The 21997-nt window shown below is 50.6% G+C and overlaps 2 protein-coding genes across 3 annotated transcripts in view; one reads left to right on the forward strand and one right to left on the reverse strand.

Annotated features, from left to right (window-relative positions):
* Nucleotides 1-2902, reverse strand: part of PPP2R5D (protein phosphatase 2 regulatory subunit B'delta) — a 31988-nt gene extending 29086 nt beyond the window's left edge. Inside the window, exons 1-2 of one of the 2 annotated variants that reach the window (XM_075042362.1) lie at nt 2793-2902; nt 1705-1797 (exon numbers count right to left, since the gene is read on the reverse strand). In XM_075042362.1, coding sequence (XP_074898463.1) covers nt 1705-1797; nt 2793-2819 — 120 coding nt within the window. In that variant the 5' untranslated portion in view covers nt 2820-2902. Of the gene's footprint in view, nt 1-1704; nt 1798-2339; nt 2373-2792 lie in introns of those variants that run through there. The other variant, XM_075042363.1, reaches the window with a different exon arrangement.
* A 9009-nt stretch (nt 2903-11911) lies between these two features.
* Nucleotides 11912-21997, forward strand: part of ABHD12 (abhydrolase domain containing 12, lysophospholipase) — a 46542-nt gene continuing 36456 nt past the window's right edge. The window contains exon 1 of the mRNA XM_075042378.1: nt 11912-12163. Coding sequence (XP_074898479.1) covers nt 12006-12163 — 158 coding nt within the window. The 5' untranslated portion in view covers nt 11912-12005. The remainder of the gene's footprint in view (nt 12164-21997) is intronic.

The raw sequence follows: 21997 nt of genomic DNA on the forward strand, positions 1-21997 counted from the left end.
TGGAGTATGAGGAAGTGGCTGGGTATGTTTTGTGGGAGGGAAGGTTAGACGCATCCCTTCTAAGTTTCTTCTGCACCCAGGCACAACCAGACATTATGTGCTGTTTCAGGTCACAGAAGGAAGCTTGTAGCCTGCGCTATTCTTCCTATCTTAGTGAACCAATTGTAAGCAGGAGAGCAGCACCACAGCCCACTGCTGCTTTGGATGGGGACAGAGCGCTCTGCTTTGATGGCTATCCATCACCCTTGCTTTGCAAGACCCAGGCTCTCCTTCCTCTTCCCAGAGCTGTGAACTCAGCGGACAAATAGTGCCAAATAAATAAAAGGTAAGCCTGACCCCATGATGTCAAGGCAGGAGTTCTCTCACTTCCTTGCAGTCAGCAGACAGCTCTCCCAGCAAGCTGCGTTCAGCCACATACACAAAATAACACGGGCAGAGGCCAAGACCAGGATGGGGTACAAAAAGAGGATCTACAAAACTGCTACCTGCTCCGAGGCAAACAAACTCAGCTTCTCATTCCTCGCTGGCCACACGGCAGGTTAGGCGTGAGCACGGCTTGGACCCTGAAACCGAGTGGCTAGTAGTAGGGATATTTTCTGAGCCTCTGCAACATAGATCTATGCTTTGAAGGAGACTAAAATAACCTTATTTTGACTACGACCATCCCACTGAACTACAGATTTCTTCCTAGTCTTCATTAGCCTTACATGTCTCCTATCCCCAGTCCACCAAATTACAAGTGCAACATGTTCCAGACAAGACTCGAGCACACAGGCTTCTACGGACACAAAAGTGGCACAGCTTGTTTGCCAAATTGCAGTATTAAAAAAAATAAACCACACACATATGCATGCTTTCTTGGACACGCGCACAACGCTCTCCTGAGCCAAGTCTCAAAATCCACAACCACACTGTTTGAGTGCCAAACTCAAGTCTACCAGAAAAGTTCCAGTTTACCCAAATTTTTGCTAATTCTAAGCACAGCTTATCATATCATCACGTTCTGCTGAGGCCATTCTAACACATCGAGCTTGGCAACATCAAAATTGAGGGTGAAAGAGACTCTGCACAGCTGGGAATACAGACTGTGCCTTCTTGTGAGTAATGTTGTGCTCGGCAACAAGGCTGTTATATCAAAGGAGAACCATTTAAGCTCTAGCAGTTTACCTCTGTTCTTTCAGGTGCCCTATCCATTACTTCCTAATCTCACTCCCCCAGGAAATGCCTCAGAAGAACACGTTCCTCTTCTATTGCTTCTCACTATTCTCCCACTCTGACACAAGGTGACAGGAGAGTTTATTGCGCTTTGCTCTGACAGGAGCAAGGAAGCTGCTCCCATCTGTCGGGCTTCCTCCTTCTTGATAACTGTGGCTCTTCCCTCTCTGCAGCCAACTTTACCATGCTCTGCCCACTTCTGTAAGCAGCACTCGCCATCAGCTTCATGCCAAATCTCTTTTTGCAGGGCTGTAGGGTATGAGACTCATCCTCTCTCTTCCGTAGTCATTGTTCCCTTTGGGCCAACTTTCAGGGGGAACTAACTTCATCTTAACTTTAGTCTTTGCCACCGTCTTCCCCGATTCCTTAAGATCCCGGTGACATACACTATCTGGCAGAGCAGCCTGAAGTAGCTAGAATGAAAGATGTTATTCCTCCTCAAAGATGACTTGCACACACACACTGCTGTATCCAAGACGAAAGCCTTACCTCTTCCGAATTCTCTGCCCCGCCATCCTTCCCGCTACTGCTGCCGCCGCCGCCGCCAGGCTTTGTGGTGCTTTTGGTAGACTTCGGAGACTCCTGAAACGACGAAAAAGACATTCAGAGAAAATTTCACCTTGTGCTGAATTTTAGCACCTCTCTGCCGAGTTCAGCCGTGCACCGCCACAGACCCACCCCGCCTCCGCCCCTGCAGCAAAGCCCTGCTTCGGGTGGGAACTCGCAACCCTTCTCCCCCCGGGAAGGGCACCCGGAACGACTCTCCCGGTAACGGTCACCCGTGGCGGGGACACGGGCCCAAGCAGGAGCGGTGCTGGCACGTCCCGTCCCGGTCACCGCAGGCTCAACCCCAGCCGGGCACCTCCGGGTGACGGTGCCCCGCGCCCACCCGACCCTTCCCCGGCCCACGGGCCCGCCGCTGCCCACCGGCTCTACAAGGTGCGGGGCACCCACGGTCCCGACGCTCCCGGGGCCACGGCCCGGCCCGCCCAGCCCCGGGCGGCGGCAGAGGCGGATCCGGGCCCCCACCCCTCCTGCGGGCAGCACCGGGGCCGCGGAGCACCGACAGCCGCCGCCTTCGCCGACCTCCCCGCGGTGGGACCGGGACGCGGGTGGGGTCGTACCTCCCCCACCGGGGGCATCGCGGGAGAGGGGCTGCCGTGCCCCGTAGCCCCCACCACCTCCTGCCGCCTGCCCGAACGTGCGGGGAGCGGGCCGCAGCCCCCGCTCACGCGTGGGGGGGGGGGGGGGGAACACACCGGTACCGGCGGCGATGGTCGTGTGTGTGTCCGTCCCCGTGTCCCCCCCCCCCCCCTCCCCGCCCGGCGCGCGCGCGCGCCCCCGCCGCCCTCCTGCACCACCCGCCCCGCCCCGGGCGCGCGCGCCCCCGCCCCCTGCCGGCCGCAGCCCCGCGCGCGCCCGCGCCCGCGCGCGCCCCCGCCCGAGGGCCGCGCCGAGGAAAGGGCCGCGGACGGGGAGGGCGACGGGAACGGGTGACCGGTCACCGGACCGCACCCGGACCGTATGAAAGGGAGGGGGAGGTATCCCGGCGCCGCCGCCGCTACCGCCCGTCGCACCTTCTCCTTTTTCAGCTTGTAGGGCATGGTGAGCGCCGGGCCCCAGCCGCTCCGCGCCCGCTGCCGCCGCCGCCGCCGCCTGCGCCCGGGCCCGGCCGCAGCGCCTTGCTCCCATTGGGCCAGCCGCACCGACCTGCCTAGTAACAGCTTCCGCCGGCGGTGCGCGGCGCTGACGCAGGGCAGCAGGTTTTTTTTCATTGGTTAAACCGCGGACTGGCGCCGGGCACGCCTCCCCCGGGGGGCGGGGACAGGCTAAGGCCGAGCGGCTCTTCCGGGGCAGCACCGCCAGGTTCCCCGGTCGGCGGCGGGGCCCGGCCCCGGTTCTCCGTGGGCGGGGTGGAGCGGAGCGGAGGTGCCAGTGCCCGGGGGTCCCCCCCAGGGAAGCGGCTTTAGGGGCAGATCTCCACGGGAGCCTCGGTGCTGGCAGGCACCCGGCCGCAGCGGGGAGGCGCCGAGGAGCTGCCCGGGGCTCCCGGGTCCTTGCTGAGCGCACATGCCTCCGGGAGGGCGGGAGTAAAAGCGGCGGGGTTCGTTCTCCTGCTGTAGCTCTCCCTTGGGGAGGAAGAGCCCCGACAGCCTGAGCTGGCCCCAGGGGCTGTGCCCCAGCTTTGCGGGGCAGGTGCTTGTTGGTGCTCGGAGGCACGGCTTTGGGGAGGCTGTTGGTGGAAATAACGGTGTCGGCGCAAGCTGGTGGATGGATGGATCCAAGGGTGGATGGTGATGTGTGTGCGGAAGCGCTGCAAGGCCCAGCACAGCCAGCGCAGTGTCCCCCGCTGATGATGGAGAAGGCTGTTCCTGGGACGCGGGTCCCAGGACGCTTCCCTGATTGCATGGGGCAGCTTGGGACAACTCGGTGGCAGATGGCCCTGCATCCTCGCAGTAGGAGGACAGCCTCCAGCCGCCTGCAGACGTTGCCTTCAAGCTGGGGTTCAACGTCGGGGAAAAGCAACCAGCGGGCAGCAAGCTGCCCTCAAGTTCATGGACCTGAACTGAGCAGGATCTGCTGGCAAAGGGCTGCCTTGTTAGGGCTCGTGATGCCTAGAGGGTCTAAGGTCAGTCCAAAAGCTTGCCAGCATGCTTATCCTCGTTGGCTTGACAGCCATCGGCACTCAAGAGGTTCCCCTGGAACAGAGCAAGGCCCTGGTTGCTGTTGTCTCTCTCCTGTGTCATGCACGAGTGTCAGAGCATCAGCACAACCATCTGGGTGCTTGTGAGCAGGGCAGCGCGCCAGTGTGAGCACAGAAAAGCCACTTGCTTGAAGAGTTCACAGCTATCCCCATTTCTTCTCCTAAGTTGTCACGTCGTGTTCTGGATTGCCTTTCCTTGCAGTTCCTCTGGCGACTGGTCCTGGAGGAGCTCAGCTTCACCAAGCTGCTATTTGGCCTCTGAATTCCTCCCAGTGCCAAGCAGCTGGTGTTTGGGCCTAATTTTCCTGAACCTGCTGTGCTGGTTTTGGCTGGGATAGAGTTAATTTTCTTCATAGTAGCTAGTATGGGGCTATGTTTTGGATTTGTGCTGAAAACAGTGCTGATAATGCAGACATGTTTCAGTTATTGCTGAGCAGTGCTTGCACAGAGCCAAGACCTTTTCTGCTTCTCACCCCACCCCACCAGCGAGCAGGCTGGGGGGAGCACAAGAAGCTGGGAGGGGACACAGCTGGGACAGCTGAGCCCAACTGACCCAAGGGATATTCCAGACCATAGGATGTCATGCTCAGCATATAAAGCTGGGGGAAGAAGAAGGAAGAGGGGGGGATGTTCAGAGTGATGGCGTTTGTCTTCCCAAGTCACCATTACGCTTTCCTGGAGATGGCTGAGCACCTGCCTGCCCCTGGGAAGTGGTGAATGAATTCCTTGCTTTGCTTTGCCTGCACATGTGGCTTTTGCTTTACCTCTTAAACTGTCTTTATCTCAGCCCATGAGTTTTCTCACTTTTACCCTTCTGATTCTCTCCCCTATCCTACTGTGAGGGAGCTGAGTGAGCACCTGTGGGGTGCTTAGTTGCTGGCCGGGGGTTAAACCACGACACCCGCCAGCAGAGGACTTGCATCCTGCTGCCTCAGCCGCCCAGCAGCTGCCTTTTCCAGCAGGAGCCCTGCACACCCAGTGCAAGCGCATGAGCAGTGAGACCCCCGTGCCAGTCTCAATTTCCAGCCTAGTCTTGGTTGTGAAGGATGTGCTTGCCCAGAGCAGGGAGCGCTGCAAAGAGCAAAACTGTAGTTTTCCAAGCTTTCTGAAAAGCTTTGGAAGGGGTTTCACTAGAACCCCCTTTGCTGCCACCTGCCCAGCCTCTCAGCCCTGGACATCTCAGGGTCCAGCCCCTGCAGCAAACCCCAATGAGCGAGTTCTATATCCCCCCTATCTGGGGCTGCTGGCAGCACTCCCCCCCCCCACGCAGAGTTGGGGACCCCCTCCCAGCTGCCATCTCCGTCACAGCAGGTGGATGACAAGGAGGAGGACCGTGATGGCTGCAGGGCATGGGGTCCCCAGCCCAGGGCAGGCAGCCAGAGGGCTCGTACATCGTCCCCGCCTCGAGTGAGATTCCTCAACTGTTGTCCTCTCTCACTGTCTGGGCAGCAAAAGTTGGGGACCTCAGCTCTTCTGCTGCTACTGCTGCTCCAGGGGCTTTTCCAGGCCAGCTCAGGTATTTGACCTTCCAGCTGGGAGGCTGGGGCTCGGCCGTGTCTATCGGTGGTTCTAGGGGGCTCAGCACCTCCCGACCCTGAGACCATCCTGGTGCTGGGGAAGCTGGAGCTGCTGCTGGCTCATGGTGCCTACTGGGAGGTGTATGAGGCTGCAGCCCCCCCCCCCCCCCCCGGTGTGGCACAAGGTGCCCATTAAGTTCATCTCCAAAAGGAAGGTGCTGGAGGAAGACTTCAGGAAGCTCCTGTCCCATCAGATGCAGGCAGGGCAAGCAGGGGGCAGTGGGGGGCCCCCCTAAGCATCACGAAATGCTGCGGGGCAAAGGGAGGGGGGGCATCGGAGGGGCCTTGGGGCATCAGGGGATAAGGGGTAGCACCCTTTGGAGAGCTTCATGGGCAGTGGTGCTACTGGGAGGCTTAACAGGGCAGGGGCATTGGAGGAGTTGAAGGGGCAGGGGGAGTCCCTGGGGTAGAAGGGCAACTGGGGGCACCGGGGGGCAATGGGCAGAGATTCAGAGGGGCAGGGAGCTATTGGCGGTGGGAGTTCCAGGAGGAGAGCAGCTGTGGTGGGCACTTTGTGGGGAACTGCCGAGGGTTAGAGGAGAGCATTGGTGGGCAAAAGGAGCGGGAGTGCAAGGCAAAAGGGGGCCAGAGGGGGGCAGGCCTGTCCCACGTCAAGCCCCTGCTGCCCACAGGTCTTGAAGGGCTTGTGCCATCACGGTATAGCAAGGTACGGAGATAAGGCCGGGCTTCTAGCTCCTCATGGAGCTGGCCCCCTCAGGGAGCATCCTGGAGCGGTTGCAGGGCCAAGAACCCTGCTCCCAGGGACAGGCAGGGCTCTGGTTCTCCCAGCTGCTCCTCGCTCTGCCTTATCTGCGCAGCAGGGCCATCATCCACCGGTGAGTGAGCATGGTGGGGGCACAGGGTACCCACTCTGGCAGCTGGGGACAGAGCTCCCCGAGGCAGTGAGGGGTCTGCAGGGCCCCGGCCATGCTGCCTGGAGGATTGTTCCCAGCCCAGGCAATGAAGGGCCTCCTGGAAGCCTCTCGTGGTCTCCACACCTCTGCCTGCCACACCGCACCCTTACCTATCCTCCCTCCACATGGCCACCTGCCCCACAGCTCCCAGTCTAAGCCCTCCTCCTCCCAGAGGAGCCCCCGACCCCTCATCTACCCACAGCTCCCTCCTTGGCCCCTGAGCTCCCCCTCCCCACGGCTGCCAGCCACCCCTGCCTGCCCCCAGCACGTTCTGCCTCTCCACTGCAGGGACTTGAAGGTGGACAACCTTCTCCTGGACAGTGAGGACAATGTGAAGTCTCCATCTCCAGCTTCTCCAGGAGGGTGGCCCTGCAGGATGCCAGCGGGGAGTCCCTCGGGGCCTCCCAACATGTGGGGCTGCCCGCCAAGGCAGTGCTGAGCCAGACCTTCTGCGGTTCCTATGCTTACGCCTGGACCGAGATCCTGCAGGCGCAGCCCTACAACCCCTTCCTGGCAGACACCTGGAGCGCCAGAGTCATCTTCTATGCTCTGCTCCTGGGCTGGATGCCTTTCGATGCCACCAACCAGCTGTGCCAGACCCAGCAGCCCCCTGTCTTCCCCCAAAGGCAGCCCCCAAAGGTCGCCAAGCACTCAGAACTCCCATGCAGTTTTGGGGCCCTCTTGACTTCGGGGAGCTGCTAATAAAAGCCTTGTACCCTCTCTTGGCTCCCTCTTTCCTGGCAGAGCTCCCATCATGGAGAGCCCTTGCAAGGGACCTCCTGCAATCCATGGTGGCATCACCCTCCAGCCCACAAAGCAGCCTCCCTGTTTGGGGACATCTCTCCATTCAAAGCCTCTCTGTGACTGTGGGAGCTGCCAGGCCCCAGGAATATGAAGGTTCCCACCCTGAGCAGAGCCATCCCCAGCCTCCCAGGGCCGTTTCTCCAGTCCCTTCGTCATCTTTGTGGCCCTTCACAGCACTTGCTCCAGTATGTGCTCAGCACTCCGGAGGCACCCCATCTGCTCCCAGGGACTTGTGTTTGTCCCATTTGTTCCTCAGACTGGTTCTCCCTTCCCAAGGGGAACTCTTCCTCACCCCAGGCACTCCCTCTGGCCTCAGGGGCCTGCAATTCCTGAAGGCAGCAAAGGCCAGAAAGTTTCAAGGCCATGGCTGGCCAGTTGTCATACCTCCAGCATGTACTGGTTTACCCTCCCCACGTGCAGAACTTTGCACGTCCCTTTGTTTAACTTCATGAGGCTCATTTCTCCAGCCTACCTGGTCACCTCTGAACAGCCGCACAACCCTCTGCTGTATCAGCCGCTCCTCGCAGTTTTTGATCATCTGCAAACTCGCTGAGGGTGCACTCTGACCCATCATCCAGGTCATTAATGAAGAGGAGAAAGAATAGTGGCTCCTGGAGCAGGTTTCCCAGAGAAGCTGTGGATGCCCCATCATTGGAAGTGTTCAAAGTCAGTTTGGACAAGGCTTAGAGCAACTGGATCAAGTGAAAGATGTCCCTGCCCATGGCAGAGAGGTTAGACTAGACGATCTTTTAAGGTCCTTGCCAACCCAAACCACTCTGATTCTGCACGGCCTCTTGAATTCCCAGAGATGAAGTCACCAGATCTGCAGCTTCTGGAGGAGGTTCACGGAAAACTGAGGTGAGCAAAAAGGGGTCTGAATGACATTCCTGCACCTCTTGACCATCTGTCACTGACCACTGCCACTGGCATGTCAGCCAGATGGTCAGCATGAAGAAAACTGTGGAGAGACAGCTTTTGGACACCTTCAGACACACTAGTGAAGAATTGCCCAGGCAGGCAAGTGAGTAGAAATGCTTCCCAGATGCTTTACTTCTTAACTGACAATGTGTAATCTAAAAAGCACTACTCATTTCAACATGGGGCTTTCAGAAACCGGCTTAGCTACAGCCGAGGATGGATCAGGAGAGTGGTGGAAGCACTCTAGCTTTGCTGGAGAGGCTTGGCTCAGCCCCTGCACAGCAAACTGGAGCACTAGCACACAGTGAAACTCTGTCCAGCTCTGCTGGCTTCAGTCAGCTCTGTGTCTACTGTTGACTAGGAAAACTAGCAGGTAGCAGGCAGCGGGTTGTGCTGACTTGGAAACATCAGCAGGAGACACTTGTCTGAGTCATTAGGAGCACTGCGTGACAGACCTTTCCAAAGTTGGCTCTACCGTTAGTAACCTGGATTTTCCTGCCTTCAGGAAGTCAGCATGGAAGGATGGCTCTACAGTCCCCTCCATCTGGACTCTCCATAATTTCCTCTACATGGTCCAACTTGGGTACAGCTGGGTGAGCAGAATGAAGAAGGCCGTGGTGCTGTGCTGCAAAGGCAGAAGCTGGAGACGTGCTCAATCCACCGGAGATCCCTGCGCTGCCCATCAAGCACAAACACAGTGCCACCAACTTGAGCTATAGAATTTGTGTTGTGATGGGTGGCTAGGGAAAGCTTGTAGCATCAGGTTTCCCTCTTTGCCCTGTCAGAGACAAGCAGTTTGAGGAACAGAAAGCTGTGGGTAGCTGTCCTCCTAGCAGGCCCCTCTGCATTTCCAGAGGTACTGCTGCCTTCCTCAACAGGGTGCAGCCTCCTTCTGCTCTGCCCTGTGTCACCTCTCCTTGGCTTTTGCGCCCCTTTCACGCATCTCCCAGTGGTTTCCTAACCAGTACTTTCTCCTGGCTTTTCGGGGTTCCTTCAGCATCTCCTGCTCTGAATTCTGTCCTTTGGGGAGACTTGGTTGACCTCATCCACAGCCAAATACAGCTCTCATCCCTTCTTTTGATAATGTTACTTAGGATCTGTGCTCGCTTGCTGTCCTTTGCTTTCCATCTATCTTCCACATCTCTAGGCTAGGCAGGTGAGTTCAGGTGTGGCTGCCTCTGGAGAATACAGGGTGAGGAGGAGATTGCCATTAGTGCAGCCCAGCAGGCTCTGTCCTTGCGTCATGGCCTGTCTCCAGACCTCTTCCAGATCATTCCGGACATACAGAAACCCTATGGAACACGTCCTTGCCCACAGGGATAGTTTCTACTACTGCTCTACCATAATCTTTGTTCATGCCTTGAGCTAAGAAATCTCAAATTCTTTCCCAACGTTTACTCAGACTGGATTTTCCTGTTCTTCCTGTACATGCTCTCTTTGTAGAACCACATGGAGTTACCAGCTGCTAAGAAATCCTGTGGCAGCACATGCCCTAAGCTGTTTTGCCTTGTTCAGATGAAGTATTTGGTGACCGCAGATGGTAGAATTTCACCCTGGTTTGCCTGTAACAGCAGCAGAAGTACAGTTTGTAGCGGACCCTTGCCTCAACAAGCTCCTATCAAGTCCACCAGAATTCAACCATGGCATTTGGGGTTAATTTAGAATTCAGAATGGATGTTGTGCACTGATTTCTGTGAGTGGGCAAATTTCTGAGGCACTACTCATTTCTTTCAATAGGTAAGAAGGGCAAGTACTGATCCCACATGGGACAACCTCTTCATATTCTATAAATTATCTACGAGCAGCACGGAGGACATTACACTAAAAAAAAAAAAAGATGTGGTGATTTCTGAATCTTAAACATCTGATATGATGGGAGAGACCAAACAAGCACCTGTTTATACTCATACATAGTTAAGGAAGAGAAGCTTTTAGAAATGCTGAGAATAGTTTAAGGTTGCCACAAGAAAATACTTGCTTGTCTTCTTTCTAGCACAGAGAAAAAGCCAACTGGTATTAAGACCCATGCCACAAAGACAGACTTTCAAGTAATTTTCCTAAGTTGTCCTTCTCAGCAATAAACTTCACCCAGAGGCATCTCAGAGGATTTATGACACCTGCATCCATTCCCCTTGTATCAAAGCCTGTTGGGCAGCTTGCAATTCCCTCTTCACAGGACTGCACTGCCACTCCCAAAGAGCCCCATACAGCCTTTGCAGAGCCTGCTTTTGGAGTGAACACCACTCATGAAATGTTGTCACCAGGCAAAGCTCCTAACATATGACTAACAATCCCCAACTGCAGCATTCAGTCTTCCCAATGAGATGTAGGAAATGAAATAAAATCAGAGGGACAAGAACACTCTCCTTTGCTGTTCAAAGCATGCCAGAGAACAACCACTCTTTCCAAAAGACTGGCTGGAAATTTCAGCAATTATGATCTGGTGAAGGGAAAATCTCTAAAAGGTCTCAAATGTTAGAAGAAGCTTCCAGAAACATGACAAAGCACGTATCAGTACATCACACAGTACTTTCTGCTAGCTACACATAACTGCTGAGGTAGTTGAGGCTTGTATTTTAACAATTGCTTCCTCCTTTTTTTCCTGCCTTGTCTTTGCTCCTGGGATTAATTCACTTATGTATTTCTCTTGAATCTCCATGTTCCATCAGGTACAGGATCAGTCAGCAGCAAGTCGGAAGAAATGGATGCAAGACAGCCGAGATCACTTGTCCCAAGAGCCATTTTCTAGGAATTGCTTCACTTTTTCACTTTACAGGATCACAGAAGGTACCCCGATAGATCAACCCAGCAGCAGCAGTGGGAGACAGAACACATGAGCATGGCTGCTTTCTGCAGTGCATTGCTATCCTGCTCCCCAATGGTACGGACAGTGCAGTCACCAGCTATTGCTGATACTGGAGGAGATGTTTTATTTGTTCTTTATTTGCCACCACTCGTTTCCAGTGCAGAATCCCCACACTGCTAGGGAAGCTCTATAGCAAATTAGCCTTGCCTGTGCACGTGCGTGTCTGTAGAGATCAGCAGATGAGGACGTGCTTTCCAAAGTGGTATCATAACCTCCCCAGAAGGCTACAGAGCAAATGTAGTCAGGGGCAGTCACATGCAAAACTTTGATATAGCTGCCTTTCGCTTCAGAGAAAGTTTTGGAAGACAAGATAGTGGAAGGTGAGATCTCTTGACTGTTCAGGGACCAAGGCCGTCTCAGTGCTTCACTCCTGTCCTCACTGCTGAGTCTAACAGTCAGGGCTACTGCTAGTTTTGCCTTTCACCCCATCCTTGTACGAACTACGCCATTCCTCCATGCTCAGGCGAGCTCAGCCTCTAGTCCTGGGCAGGGTCTCTCAGCCCCTCCAGGCCCACGAAGACCACACCAGAGGGGATCTCTCCCAGGTCCCTGCGCTGGGACACGCACCAGCACGTCACCTCACACTTAAGGACAAGGCCCTGCACACTCCACACCCATTGTGCCCCTTCACTCCCAAAGCCCTCAGGGATCATCTCCTCACACCACCACCGCTCCCAAGCCCAGGAGAGAGGGCCAGCCCAGGGCCTGAAGCCGAACGTGCCGCCCACAGACATTATTCCCCTCGCCCGCGCCTTCCGAGTCCCCGCCTCCGGCCGCCAACAAAATGGCGGCCGGAGGCGCTTTTGCCCGCACTAAAGATGGCGCCGCGCTCCCGCCGAAGTGCTGGCAAGCGCCGCCTTTCCTCGCTGAGGGGAGCGCCGGTGGGCGGGGCTTGGCGGGGCGGGGCGGGGCGTGGTGCGGCGCTGAGCGCGGCGCAGGGCGAGCGGCGGCAGTTGCGCGGCGTCGCTTCTGCCGTCTCCGCCGCCCCGGCCCGCCGCCGCCTCGGCATGAGGAAACGCAACGAGTCTGTCACGGTGGAGCATGAGCGCGCCGCCGCCGCTCCCGCGCCCCTTGACAAGGGCTGCAGCCTGAGGCACAGCCTGCGCCTGCCCCCCGCCGCCGCCGCCGACGTCGTCGACGCGGGCATGAAGCGACCGCTGGGCAGGTGAGGGCCGCCGGCGGGGCGCCCCGACGCCGGGCTTTGTTATCCATCCCCCCCCCCGGCCGAGCCCACCGCCCCGCTCTGAAGAGACCCCCCCCGCCCCCGGTCTCGGCCTCTCCGCCACCCGCGGGGCCTGAGGCCGCAGCAGCGTCTTCCCGCCCCTCTCCTCACCGGGAGCGGGGCCTCGGGCACCTCCTCAGCCCGTTGGCGGGGCTGTGTTTTGCAAGGAGAGGGAAAGGGCCTTTCCCGGGGAGGGGCAGGGAGGTACGTGGGAATTCGGGATGTTTCCCACCCGGGTTGCGCTTCCCTGGGTTTTGTGTGCCGGGTGAGCAGGTGCCGTCCCCTCGGATGCTTCTGAGTTCTCGGTACAAATAACTAATTAGAGAACGGGTGGTAGCGGGTCCTGCAGACCCGGATCTGGCCAGCAAAGGCTGGCAGGATTTGATTTTTATTTTTTTTTTTAATACCTGAGCGTTGCTTCATCCAGCCCCCTTTGGTACAGGCAGGCGTTTGCCCGAAAAACATGGCTAGCACAAAATCCTCTCCTTCAGAGAGTGTATGTGGAGGAGCAGGGGCCTGCAGGTAGGATGTCTTTTCTTTTTGGAAAAAGCTGGTGCCTGTCAAAGTGATCTCTTTCCTATAAATGAATTGGATTTAGGTGTCGGTAGGAGAAGCTTATATGCATGGCTCCATTAAAAAGAGTTTAGCTGTGGCTTTTTGCTAGCTGTGTTAACATTTAAAACGTTTTGTACAGATTTATACTGGGAAAATGTTTGTGTTCCTCTATATAAAAAAGAAAATCTGTAACAATAGAAGCTGCTTACAAGCTGGAACCTTCTTCGTGCAAGATTTCAGGCGGATGTAATACACAATGAAGACGGACTCACAGTTGCAGAGGGCTGGGGAGGAAAAGAGCCTTTTAGTTTCATCTACACCAGTATAGTGCTTTTCTCTGACCACGTTTTGTAAGTGTGAAGAATATTTAATGGTCAAAATAGCTGTGTGGTTTGGGTAGCTGAAGCCAAATTGCTGTGCTTCAGGAATACAGCAGCCTGTTAAAAAAAAAAAAAAAGCGTTTATCAGTGGATTTCTAGGAAACGAGCCAACGTGTCTGTTTCTCTGGTAAATTTTCTGACAATTTTTCTGTTCTCATAAACAAAATTAACATTTGAAAATAACTTTTTCCTGTTCATGACATGGATTTTTGTCATGTTCAGAGACAGAGGCTTTAATGTTATTTCTTTTATTGGGTAATAGCTATTCAATTTTGTGCCCTGGAGGTAAACCTTTGGGATGTTGTCAGTGCTCTGTTCCTGTTATGACAAGCTTTTGGTAATTGAAAATGGCGCTGGGTTGATCTCTCCATTTCAATGACTGTGCAATAGATCAGAGTCTGTCAGAGCTCTGCTTTTATAACATTTAAAAATTCAGCAGATTTACTCCATTTGTCCGAGTGGATAACTTCTAAGACCAGTGGTAACCAAATGATGGCTTATTAGCTTCTTCAACATTATGAGTGGCATTCAAGTACTTTTTACTGAAGTGGAAATGCTCCTTCAGTGATGAGCATTGAGCAAGCCCTAAGAGCACACAGCGCAGGCTGTTGGCTTGGTCTGACAAGCAGGTACTTTGTAGAAACCAGACATAGCACAGCTGTTAGATACGCAGTATTGTAAAGGCCAAGCTAAAAGCAGGGAAAACACATCTCATCTGTGGAAAGTTTTCTTGTATTTATTTCTCCATCTGCGCATTTTAAAATGGTCAGCAGGCAAATTTTCCTCACTTTCCTCCGTGTTAAGCCTTTGAAGCCTATTTCAGAAGTCCTTGAAGTCCTGGCGTTTTGGGCATTTTCTTTTTTTTTTTTTCTTCTTTTTGGGTCAGGTGCTATATTCCATACAGCTGTGTTTGTTAAACTCTTGACACTGTAGGAAAGTCTTGTTTGGAACTCACTTTGCTTTTTCCACATCTCAATTTTTTTTTTTTTTGAGTCCTGTAGATCATCCTGTGCAGTGTTGCCAAAATGGTGTGTGTTTGTAACTGAGTAAAAGTGCAAAGCAGAGCAGTTGCTCTCTTCTGTACTTCTGTTGTTTTTTTCTTTTCTGCTGTCCTGGATTGCATTGTCTGCCTTTCTTACTGACTTTCAATGGACCCCCTTTGACTTCTTCACCTTGTGAGCCTTCAGACAGTGGTTTGCAGGCAAGATGTCTGGGTCTGCCAATATGCTCCATTTACATTTTCTACAGGGTAACAAATACACTGCTGAGGTGTGAATCTGAGCATGCAGGAATGAGAGGTCCAGGCAGAAGAAGGTGATGCCCAGAGATAAGGTTGTTGTCCAGAACAACCACCCTGAGTCAGGTCAGACAGCTTTCTAGCTCTCTATCCCACCTTTGGCAGCGGACAGCAGTGGGTGTTTTAAGGAAGAACGTGAGGAGGGTGCATATACAGTGGACCTCCCTTGCGGGGCACCCTGACTGTGGCTAGTTATGTGGCCAACAAGTTGATGTATGAGCATTTAGATTCTCATATTTTAAGATGCAAAGTCATGCTGTTATTGCAGCATTCCTTATACTACTGGGTATGAAATCAGTGTTTGATTGTGTTGTTGTTTTCAGCGTGTTACATCAGTTTTACTCCACAGCTCGCAGAAACCGTAAGGAGGTGAAAACTCTGCTGCAAGGTTGCTGGGATGGTGGAGGTGGCATAATAGCTGGAACTGGGGATTTGTACCACAGCAAACTATTCTTAGCAGTATGCTCATTGATGAAATAGTTAAAATCAGCACTTCTGGTGGCTGCGAATTCTGTGTTCAGGGGAAGTGGGGCTGTCTGCGTTTCGTGCTGCTGTTATTTAGTCTCTCTGCAGACTTGGGAAAACCGCACGTATGTTCAGCTTTAGTATGTGGGTTTCCATCTTCTCTTTGTAAATGACACAAACTGCTGATTAGAAAAGCAAACCGACCCCACAGTAGCCTGAAGTGGCTGCGTAGTTCTGCAGCCAAGGACTGATCATGTGGCAGATCCCGTGGGTCCAGAGCGCGGGGGACTGCAGAGGCAGTGATATTTGTAATTGCAGCAGTGACCAGGGCTGTAGAGCAGCAGCAGGGCTTATGTGTGCACTTCCACAGCAAGGCTCTTTCTGGTCATGTCTAGTTCCTCAGCAAAGGAAATAAATAGCACCATAACTGTAAATGTAAGTGATGTTTGTAGGATACAGTATTGACTTACCAGCAGCAGCAGCTTATTCTTGCAGCAGTATTTTTGAATTTTACTAGCACTGTATTTGTCCCTCTGTTTTGGTTCAGTCATATCATCGCACTGTGTTCATTCATCCAGGAGCTGAAACTCATTCTGAAAAGGTGGCTGTGCGTTTGAGCTACTCTGTTGCAGAAAGTGTGTGTGTGTGTGCACATATGCATAACGGGGATGGGTATCTGATAAATAAGATTTATGTGGCTTCAGCTAGTGCATACTGTAGTTGCGGTGGCTTTTCTTAAGTGGTTTACAAACAGAAAGGAACAAATACAGGTATTTCTGTTTTTCTTCCATAGGTAGCAGTAAAATACAATACAGTGGTTATCTAAGAACTTTACGCGTAGCTACATTAAAAATCTGTGAACGATTTGTTTTTTTAAAGGAATGGAGATGTTTTGTCTGAAATGTATTAAATGCAGTAATGCAGTACTAAAGAAGCAACGTGCAGTGCTTGGCTTTCCTGGTATGCGTGTTTTGTGTGGATGGCCATTCCTCTAATATTTGTGTTATGATGCATTTTCCAGGTGACGGTGTTTAAGTGCTAGATGGTTATTAAGGTAGCATTGTGTTTTGGGTAGTTGCTCTGACTTTCTTTGTGGTCAGTAGCTCTGATGTTCTGAGGAAATGCATTTGAGCAGCCTTAGGTATAGAAAACGTTTATGTGGGAGCACAGAGAATAAAGAAAATCAAGTGAGCTTAATACTGGCATTGATATCAAAGCAAATTCTCCTATTTCATTTCTGCTGAACCCTGATCCTTGTGGCAAAGGGTCACATGTATATTGCCCTTCGCTTCTGTGACCTAGTCCTTATCTGTGCCTCATTAATCCCAGTCAATAGTCAGACTATAGGCCTGAAGTATGGATTTTGCCATTCCCTATTCTCCTACTTGTTTGCTGCAAATGTTAAAATGTGTTTCTGTCTCTCTTCATGCTGTGAAGCAGCGAAAAGCTGCAAATCCCATGTGCGTAAGCTGTGTACCTTGATACTTTTGTCTTCCTGCGTTGCTGGAGAAGCCTGCTGTCCCTCAGGCTGCCTCTTCAGTTCTCTCTGCTATCTTCGCTCTTAGCAGCCCCCTGTTCCTGGTACAGGTCCCCACAAGGCGTGTTTTTGGCACACTTTCACTGGCCGTCCAGCCTGTGTATCCCACAAGCTAGATCTTTTTTGTCTGAACATATTACAATTTGATGTAATTTCAGTTACACTGTAGTCACCCATGTTTGCCTTCTTGTTCGTTGTGTGCAGCTTTCTCTTGAAAGGCAGAAGGTTGCTTTTATGGTACCCTTTCCTGGGCATTTTATGAAAATACAGTGAGGTGATGAAGAGAAGAGGCTGCAGCAGTCTGCTGGTATCTTTCCCTCTGATGCAGCTGAATTTTCCTGGAACAGTGAGTGTGCCCAGGTGTGTCAAATGTGACGTGTGGTGACCCTTAGTGCCATCCTGCCCCAGCAGCTGAAGTGCTTCATGCCTTCCTGTGTCTCTTTGGATTTAAGCAGCAGTATCTTTCCTCTGACAGAAAACTTAGCCATGTCTGTTATCTGTGTTCCCCTCCCTCCCTCCGCCCCTTATATCTCTAGGCTTAGCCCGTTTTTCCTGATGTTACTTTGTCTAGAAGCATTCACATAGTCTTTTATGATTATTCCAGACTGGTCATTGTATCAGAGATGACAAATCTTTGAATTGTTCTCCTGCAAGTTTTCATCAATATCTTCCTTAAGAATTTTTTTTCCCAAGTGAGTTTTGTGCTATTTTCTCTCTTAATTGCTGTCTTCAGGTTAAACTAGTTCCTTGTTAGTGCTCTTCAAGGAGGAAGGGGACTGCTTGTGTAGGGACATTTCATCAGTCATGCAGCTTTTTCACCAATTCCACCTTCCTGCTGGGTAGCTGCTGCTATTTCAGTTGTTCTTGAGCAAAGTTCACAAAGGAGCTGTGAAATGGTTTCCAGTCACTTGCCTGTGCTTTCTTCCATAGTGAGTACAGGTTGAATACAGTTCCTCATTTGTATAAAATGTGTAAAAGCGGCTTGCTTTATGTGGGGATTTTTTTGTAGCGTGGGGGGTTTTTCTGGCTACAATTCTCTTGAAGAGGATGCACAGTAATATTTTGCTCAGATCTGTTAAAAATGGGATTGTGTAATTACTTCCATGTGTGTCTGGCTTTTTTTTTGGTTTGTTTTATGAATGGGAACTCAGTGGCTGTGTCTAAATCCTGGTTTGTCTCATGCGTTGTCAGCCATTTTGGCAGCTTATGGCTAAATGAGTGCCTCTGAATTGCTCCCAGGTTACCAGTTTGGGGCATTAGGTGTTCAGTCTCTGCATCATCTTCCCAATTTGTTCAGCCTTTGCAGCCATTGTAATTCTCTTTCCTTGTGCTCATCTTCTCCCCCTTCTTTCTTAAAGATGTATAATTGATTCGGCAAAAATTGCAAAACTCCCAGCAATGTGGGGAGTTATTAGTTTTATTAGTGTGGGGTTTTTAATCTGGGATACTTTCTTTTTAAGGACTTACTGATTTGTGAGGCCATCGTGTTGATGTGTAGCTGACAGTTCTGTGCCTCTGTGTTACTGTTAAAGCCTATCTTCTTTCACCATGTTCATCACTGACTTTTTGGTTTTTGTGTTTAAACGGGCATGGTTTACTCTCTCAAGCATCTCTTGAGACTCTAACATCCTCTTGCAGGCCTGTCTGTATGATCTAAAATTTCTTTCCTTGGATGCAACTTTCCCATGAGTCTCTCTGGATTTTCTGTAGTAGAGCACAGCATTTTTCTGCTGCACCTGCTCTGTGTTATGTGCTCCTACAGTCTCATAGTCTCTGAGCAGTTTTTTCAAGTCTGCATATTTCTTATGGAGAACTCCACTCAGGCAGGCTTGCTTCAGACTGAAGACAGTTTGCCCTCTAGTTATGACTTGAGTTTTGTGTTGGACTCCTTATTTCATTGCGGTGCCATACTTCTGACATCATGTGTGCCCCTGGGTTCAGTTGCTCTGCTTTAATGGTTTATGCCTGCATTAATAATTACTGCGGTGTTGCTATTTGCTACTACTTTGTAATTCCTATATTTCTACTTCGGAGCTGTATGAATTGCAGACCTCTGCTTGTTTCATTCAGTATACCTAAACTTCCCAACATATGGATAGTTCTGGGTAACTCCTGGGACTGAGAGGACTTTCTAGTCACCTGTGGAGTGAAGATGTCTGTGGAGACCAGGGTCTTCTCGGTGTTATCACAATCTTTTCTGTCCTTTCTTCTCAACTGGCCATTACCAGTTCCTTTGGGCATACCAGTGAGTATGATCGTGGGCTGGGTTGTTGGCCAGTATGATGCTGTGCTATAGGATGACCAGCTAAACTGAACTTCTAACATCAGCACAAGTCTTAGGTTCCTATATGTGCTTTTCCATCTAGATATCCTTTTTTCCTCCAGTGTCCCCATGTCTATTTCCAGCCTGTTTTCACTTACACAGAGGATCAATGGTCTACTTATGACAAGCTAATTTTTAAGGATGACTTGCATTCATGCTATAAATGGCGTGTAGTTGCTGAGCCAGGAATCAAGTTCTCTGCAAATGCAGTCACAGGTCATCACAGCGAGTCTGTAGGCTTTCTCCAGGATGCAATATATATGTGTTTCTTTTTGGTGAAAACAACATTGTGGTGTTTTCATTAAAACTAATGGTGGCAGTATCATTTCCTCTCCAGAATCCGCTGCTGTGGTATGTGCAAGAAGCCCAGTATACCCAAGCAGGACTTCTGCTGTAGGTAAAGAGTCCTGCTTGCTGAGTCCAGTTTCCTTTGAAAGGCACCATGATGTGCTTTTAGGAGGTTACAGCTAAGTTACTTGATCCTTCCAGGCCTGAGGGGCAGTTCAGTTTATTTTGGTAATCACGCCAGGATGTGAAATTGGTTAAATAGGCTTCTACAGCAATTTCCCTACAAAACTCTGGGTTTTGGAAACTTAGTGGGTAGCTGCACTGTAAGTGTCACGTTGTTGGTGTTACAGTAGTGGACAGCTTCTGACATCAAGAGTGAGTGATTGTAAGCAAGGGAGATTCACTAAGGCTGTAATGTGAGAGCACTATGTTAATGTAGCTGTGACTGAATCAGTACCACGAGAAGATTAAAAGAAAGTACTTCTGGTGTATTAAAAGGGTAACAGGAGACCTAGGAGACTTTAAAGTCATTAGCCTGAGTCAGAGTCTGTGCAATTTTAATGGTAAGAGTTAATTTGCAATTCAGTGGAAGAAGATTGAGCAGCTAAATATATATCTACTAATGAAAAGAGATCTGCCGTGTGGAAGGGAGGTCTTAAGTGTAAAATGTGTCAGGTTTGTCAAGATTACAGCCTGGTTGATGAAAGCATCAGTGGTAAAATTGTTTCTCCAAAGCACTTGACTTTGTACTGTAGTTTATTTCATTGAAAGGCTTTGCATTGCTAATGAAGAGTATGTTACCTCTATTGAAAACTGGCTCAGTGGAGAGTTATCTTGGAACTGGGGAGTTATCTTGGAATTCATGCTTGGGGTCAAAGTTGAGTAATTTTTATATCAGCCATCCCAGTGATGAGACAATTACTGTTGGTAAAACTTGCAGGAAGAGAGGGTTGATGAGGGCTGATGAATAGGGCAGTCAGCAGTCTGGGGTAGCTGGTGAAATAGCAAAAAAGTCACCAGAACACAGGTTAAATGTAGCTGGCTGTAAGGCAGGATGGCAGGGGAGAGCATAGAGGTTGTAACTGTGGGACGGGAACTGTGACAAAGAGTGAAGTTGTTCTAGGTAATCACCTCTGCAAGCTGTCATGTGTCCTTTCAGACCAGCCTGGCACAAGTATCGCCTATCCAGGAGTAAGGTTGCGATCTAGGCTTTGCTCTCTCGCCTTGTGGACACGCATCTCTTTCTCAAAGCAGTCAGTGTTGGTAAAACTGTGCAACACTGAGCTTCAGAAATCTGCCTCTTCCTTACTGAAGGCAATTTAAACTTGCAAGCAGGATCTCCTAATTTTAAACTCTATTAAGTGCCTTGATCATTTAAAGTAGGACTACTGAACTGAGCTAACAGGAAGGATATCTATGTTGACTTTCCAAATCAAAGTGTTTGTTTAACCCAGATTTATTTCAGTGTTGTAACTCTTACTGAGTAGTAGAGCAATAAAAAAGATTGTTAGGCTACAAAAATAACTTTTAAAACACAATCACTTGAAAATATTTGAAGTAAGTCCTACAGCTGCCTTCTTGTTCAACACAATCTATCAAACCACAGAAAGAGAATTTTAGAAATCAAAAGAAGAGCATGAAAACCCCAGGCATCGAAGTTGTCTTCTGAATCTAGCAAACAGCTGAAGCAAAACCTTCTAGTGGAGGGCATATAGGATTTGAGTAGTGCAAGTAGTTTGATCTTTGTGGAGTTTTTTTTTTTTTTAAATAAAAATCCTCCCCTGATAGACTGGCCAGTTTCACTTTTTTCAGTAACTGCCATGTCAGAATGGATGCTCAATGGCTTTAAGCACAGATAACAGAATACAGAATTCTTCTTTTAACATCTCTTAAGCCCAGAGTTTTTCACTCATATCAAGCTTGGGAAGGGATAACAGTGTTCTTTGGTTACCTCCCTGTTGTGTTTTAGTAGGGGTGACGTGTGAATAGCAAGAGCTGTTGTTCCTTCTCAGCCTCTGAAAAGAACCACCGATGGATGGGCCAAAATGTGGGCCCTGCCTTTCACTTATACAATACACTTCTTGCACATCAGGCACCGGATGAAGAAGGGTAGCTGAGATTTCAAATATTCTTTCCTGTAGTATCTGTGCTGCTGTTCTAAATGAGAATGATTGTATTAAAATCAAATTAGTACCCACTTAAAATGCTGGGTAGCTCTTCTTGCAAAAGAGATGGGTGTTGAATAAAAGAAATGAGGTCATGTGGAACTTCGTCTCTCTTGTTACTGTAGGTGTGCAGAATAAAGGACGTTGTGTGGCATAACTGAAAAAAAAACCCCAAACTAAACAGTCTTGGAAGAGTACTTTTCAGTGGGATATATGCTAGCTCAGATCAGAGAACAGTAAATGCATTTACCCTGACTAGAGGCTGATTTGCCTTCCCCTGGCAGTAAAGTTCCCCTGGGGTGACTTTTCTGAGACAGAGTAGCCTACACAAATGAGAGTGATGTAACTGGAGCTTTGGAGTCAGGGCTTTCAGGTTGCAGCATCCTTGCTTGTGGAGGAAAGTGTGTGCAAGGTATTTAAGGATAGAGTAGATTTTTAGACTTCCTTGTGATTCCCCAGGAAGGGAAACCTGGTTCTGTTTTCTTCCCTAAGGCAGTCCTATCTCACTTTTTGTAAAGTTTTGATTGGTTTTGATTGGTTTCAGAGCACCTTTAGGAAGCAGGAGTAAAGCTGGCAACATCAGTTTTATACTGCTGAATATGAAAACTGTGATTTGGACACAATCATTGGAAATGTCCCATTCTCTTGTCCTTGAAAATCCAGCAGAAGTAGAGTGAATAACCTTTTCTTTCAGTTTCTGATAGTTTTGTGCTGTCTCTAGTAAAGCGTTCTTTTCCCCTTTTGACTACTGGAGCAGGGACCACGTT

The sequence above is a fragment of the Buteo buteo genome, chromosome 12, assembly GCF_964188355.1.
Source record: "Buteo buteo chromosome 12, bButBut1.hap1.1, whole genome shotgun sequence".
Classification (NCBI taxonomy): domain Eukaryota; kingdom Metazoa; phylum Chordata; class Aves; order Accipitriformes; family Accipitridae; genus Buteo; species Buteo buteo.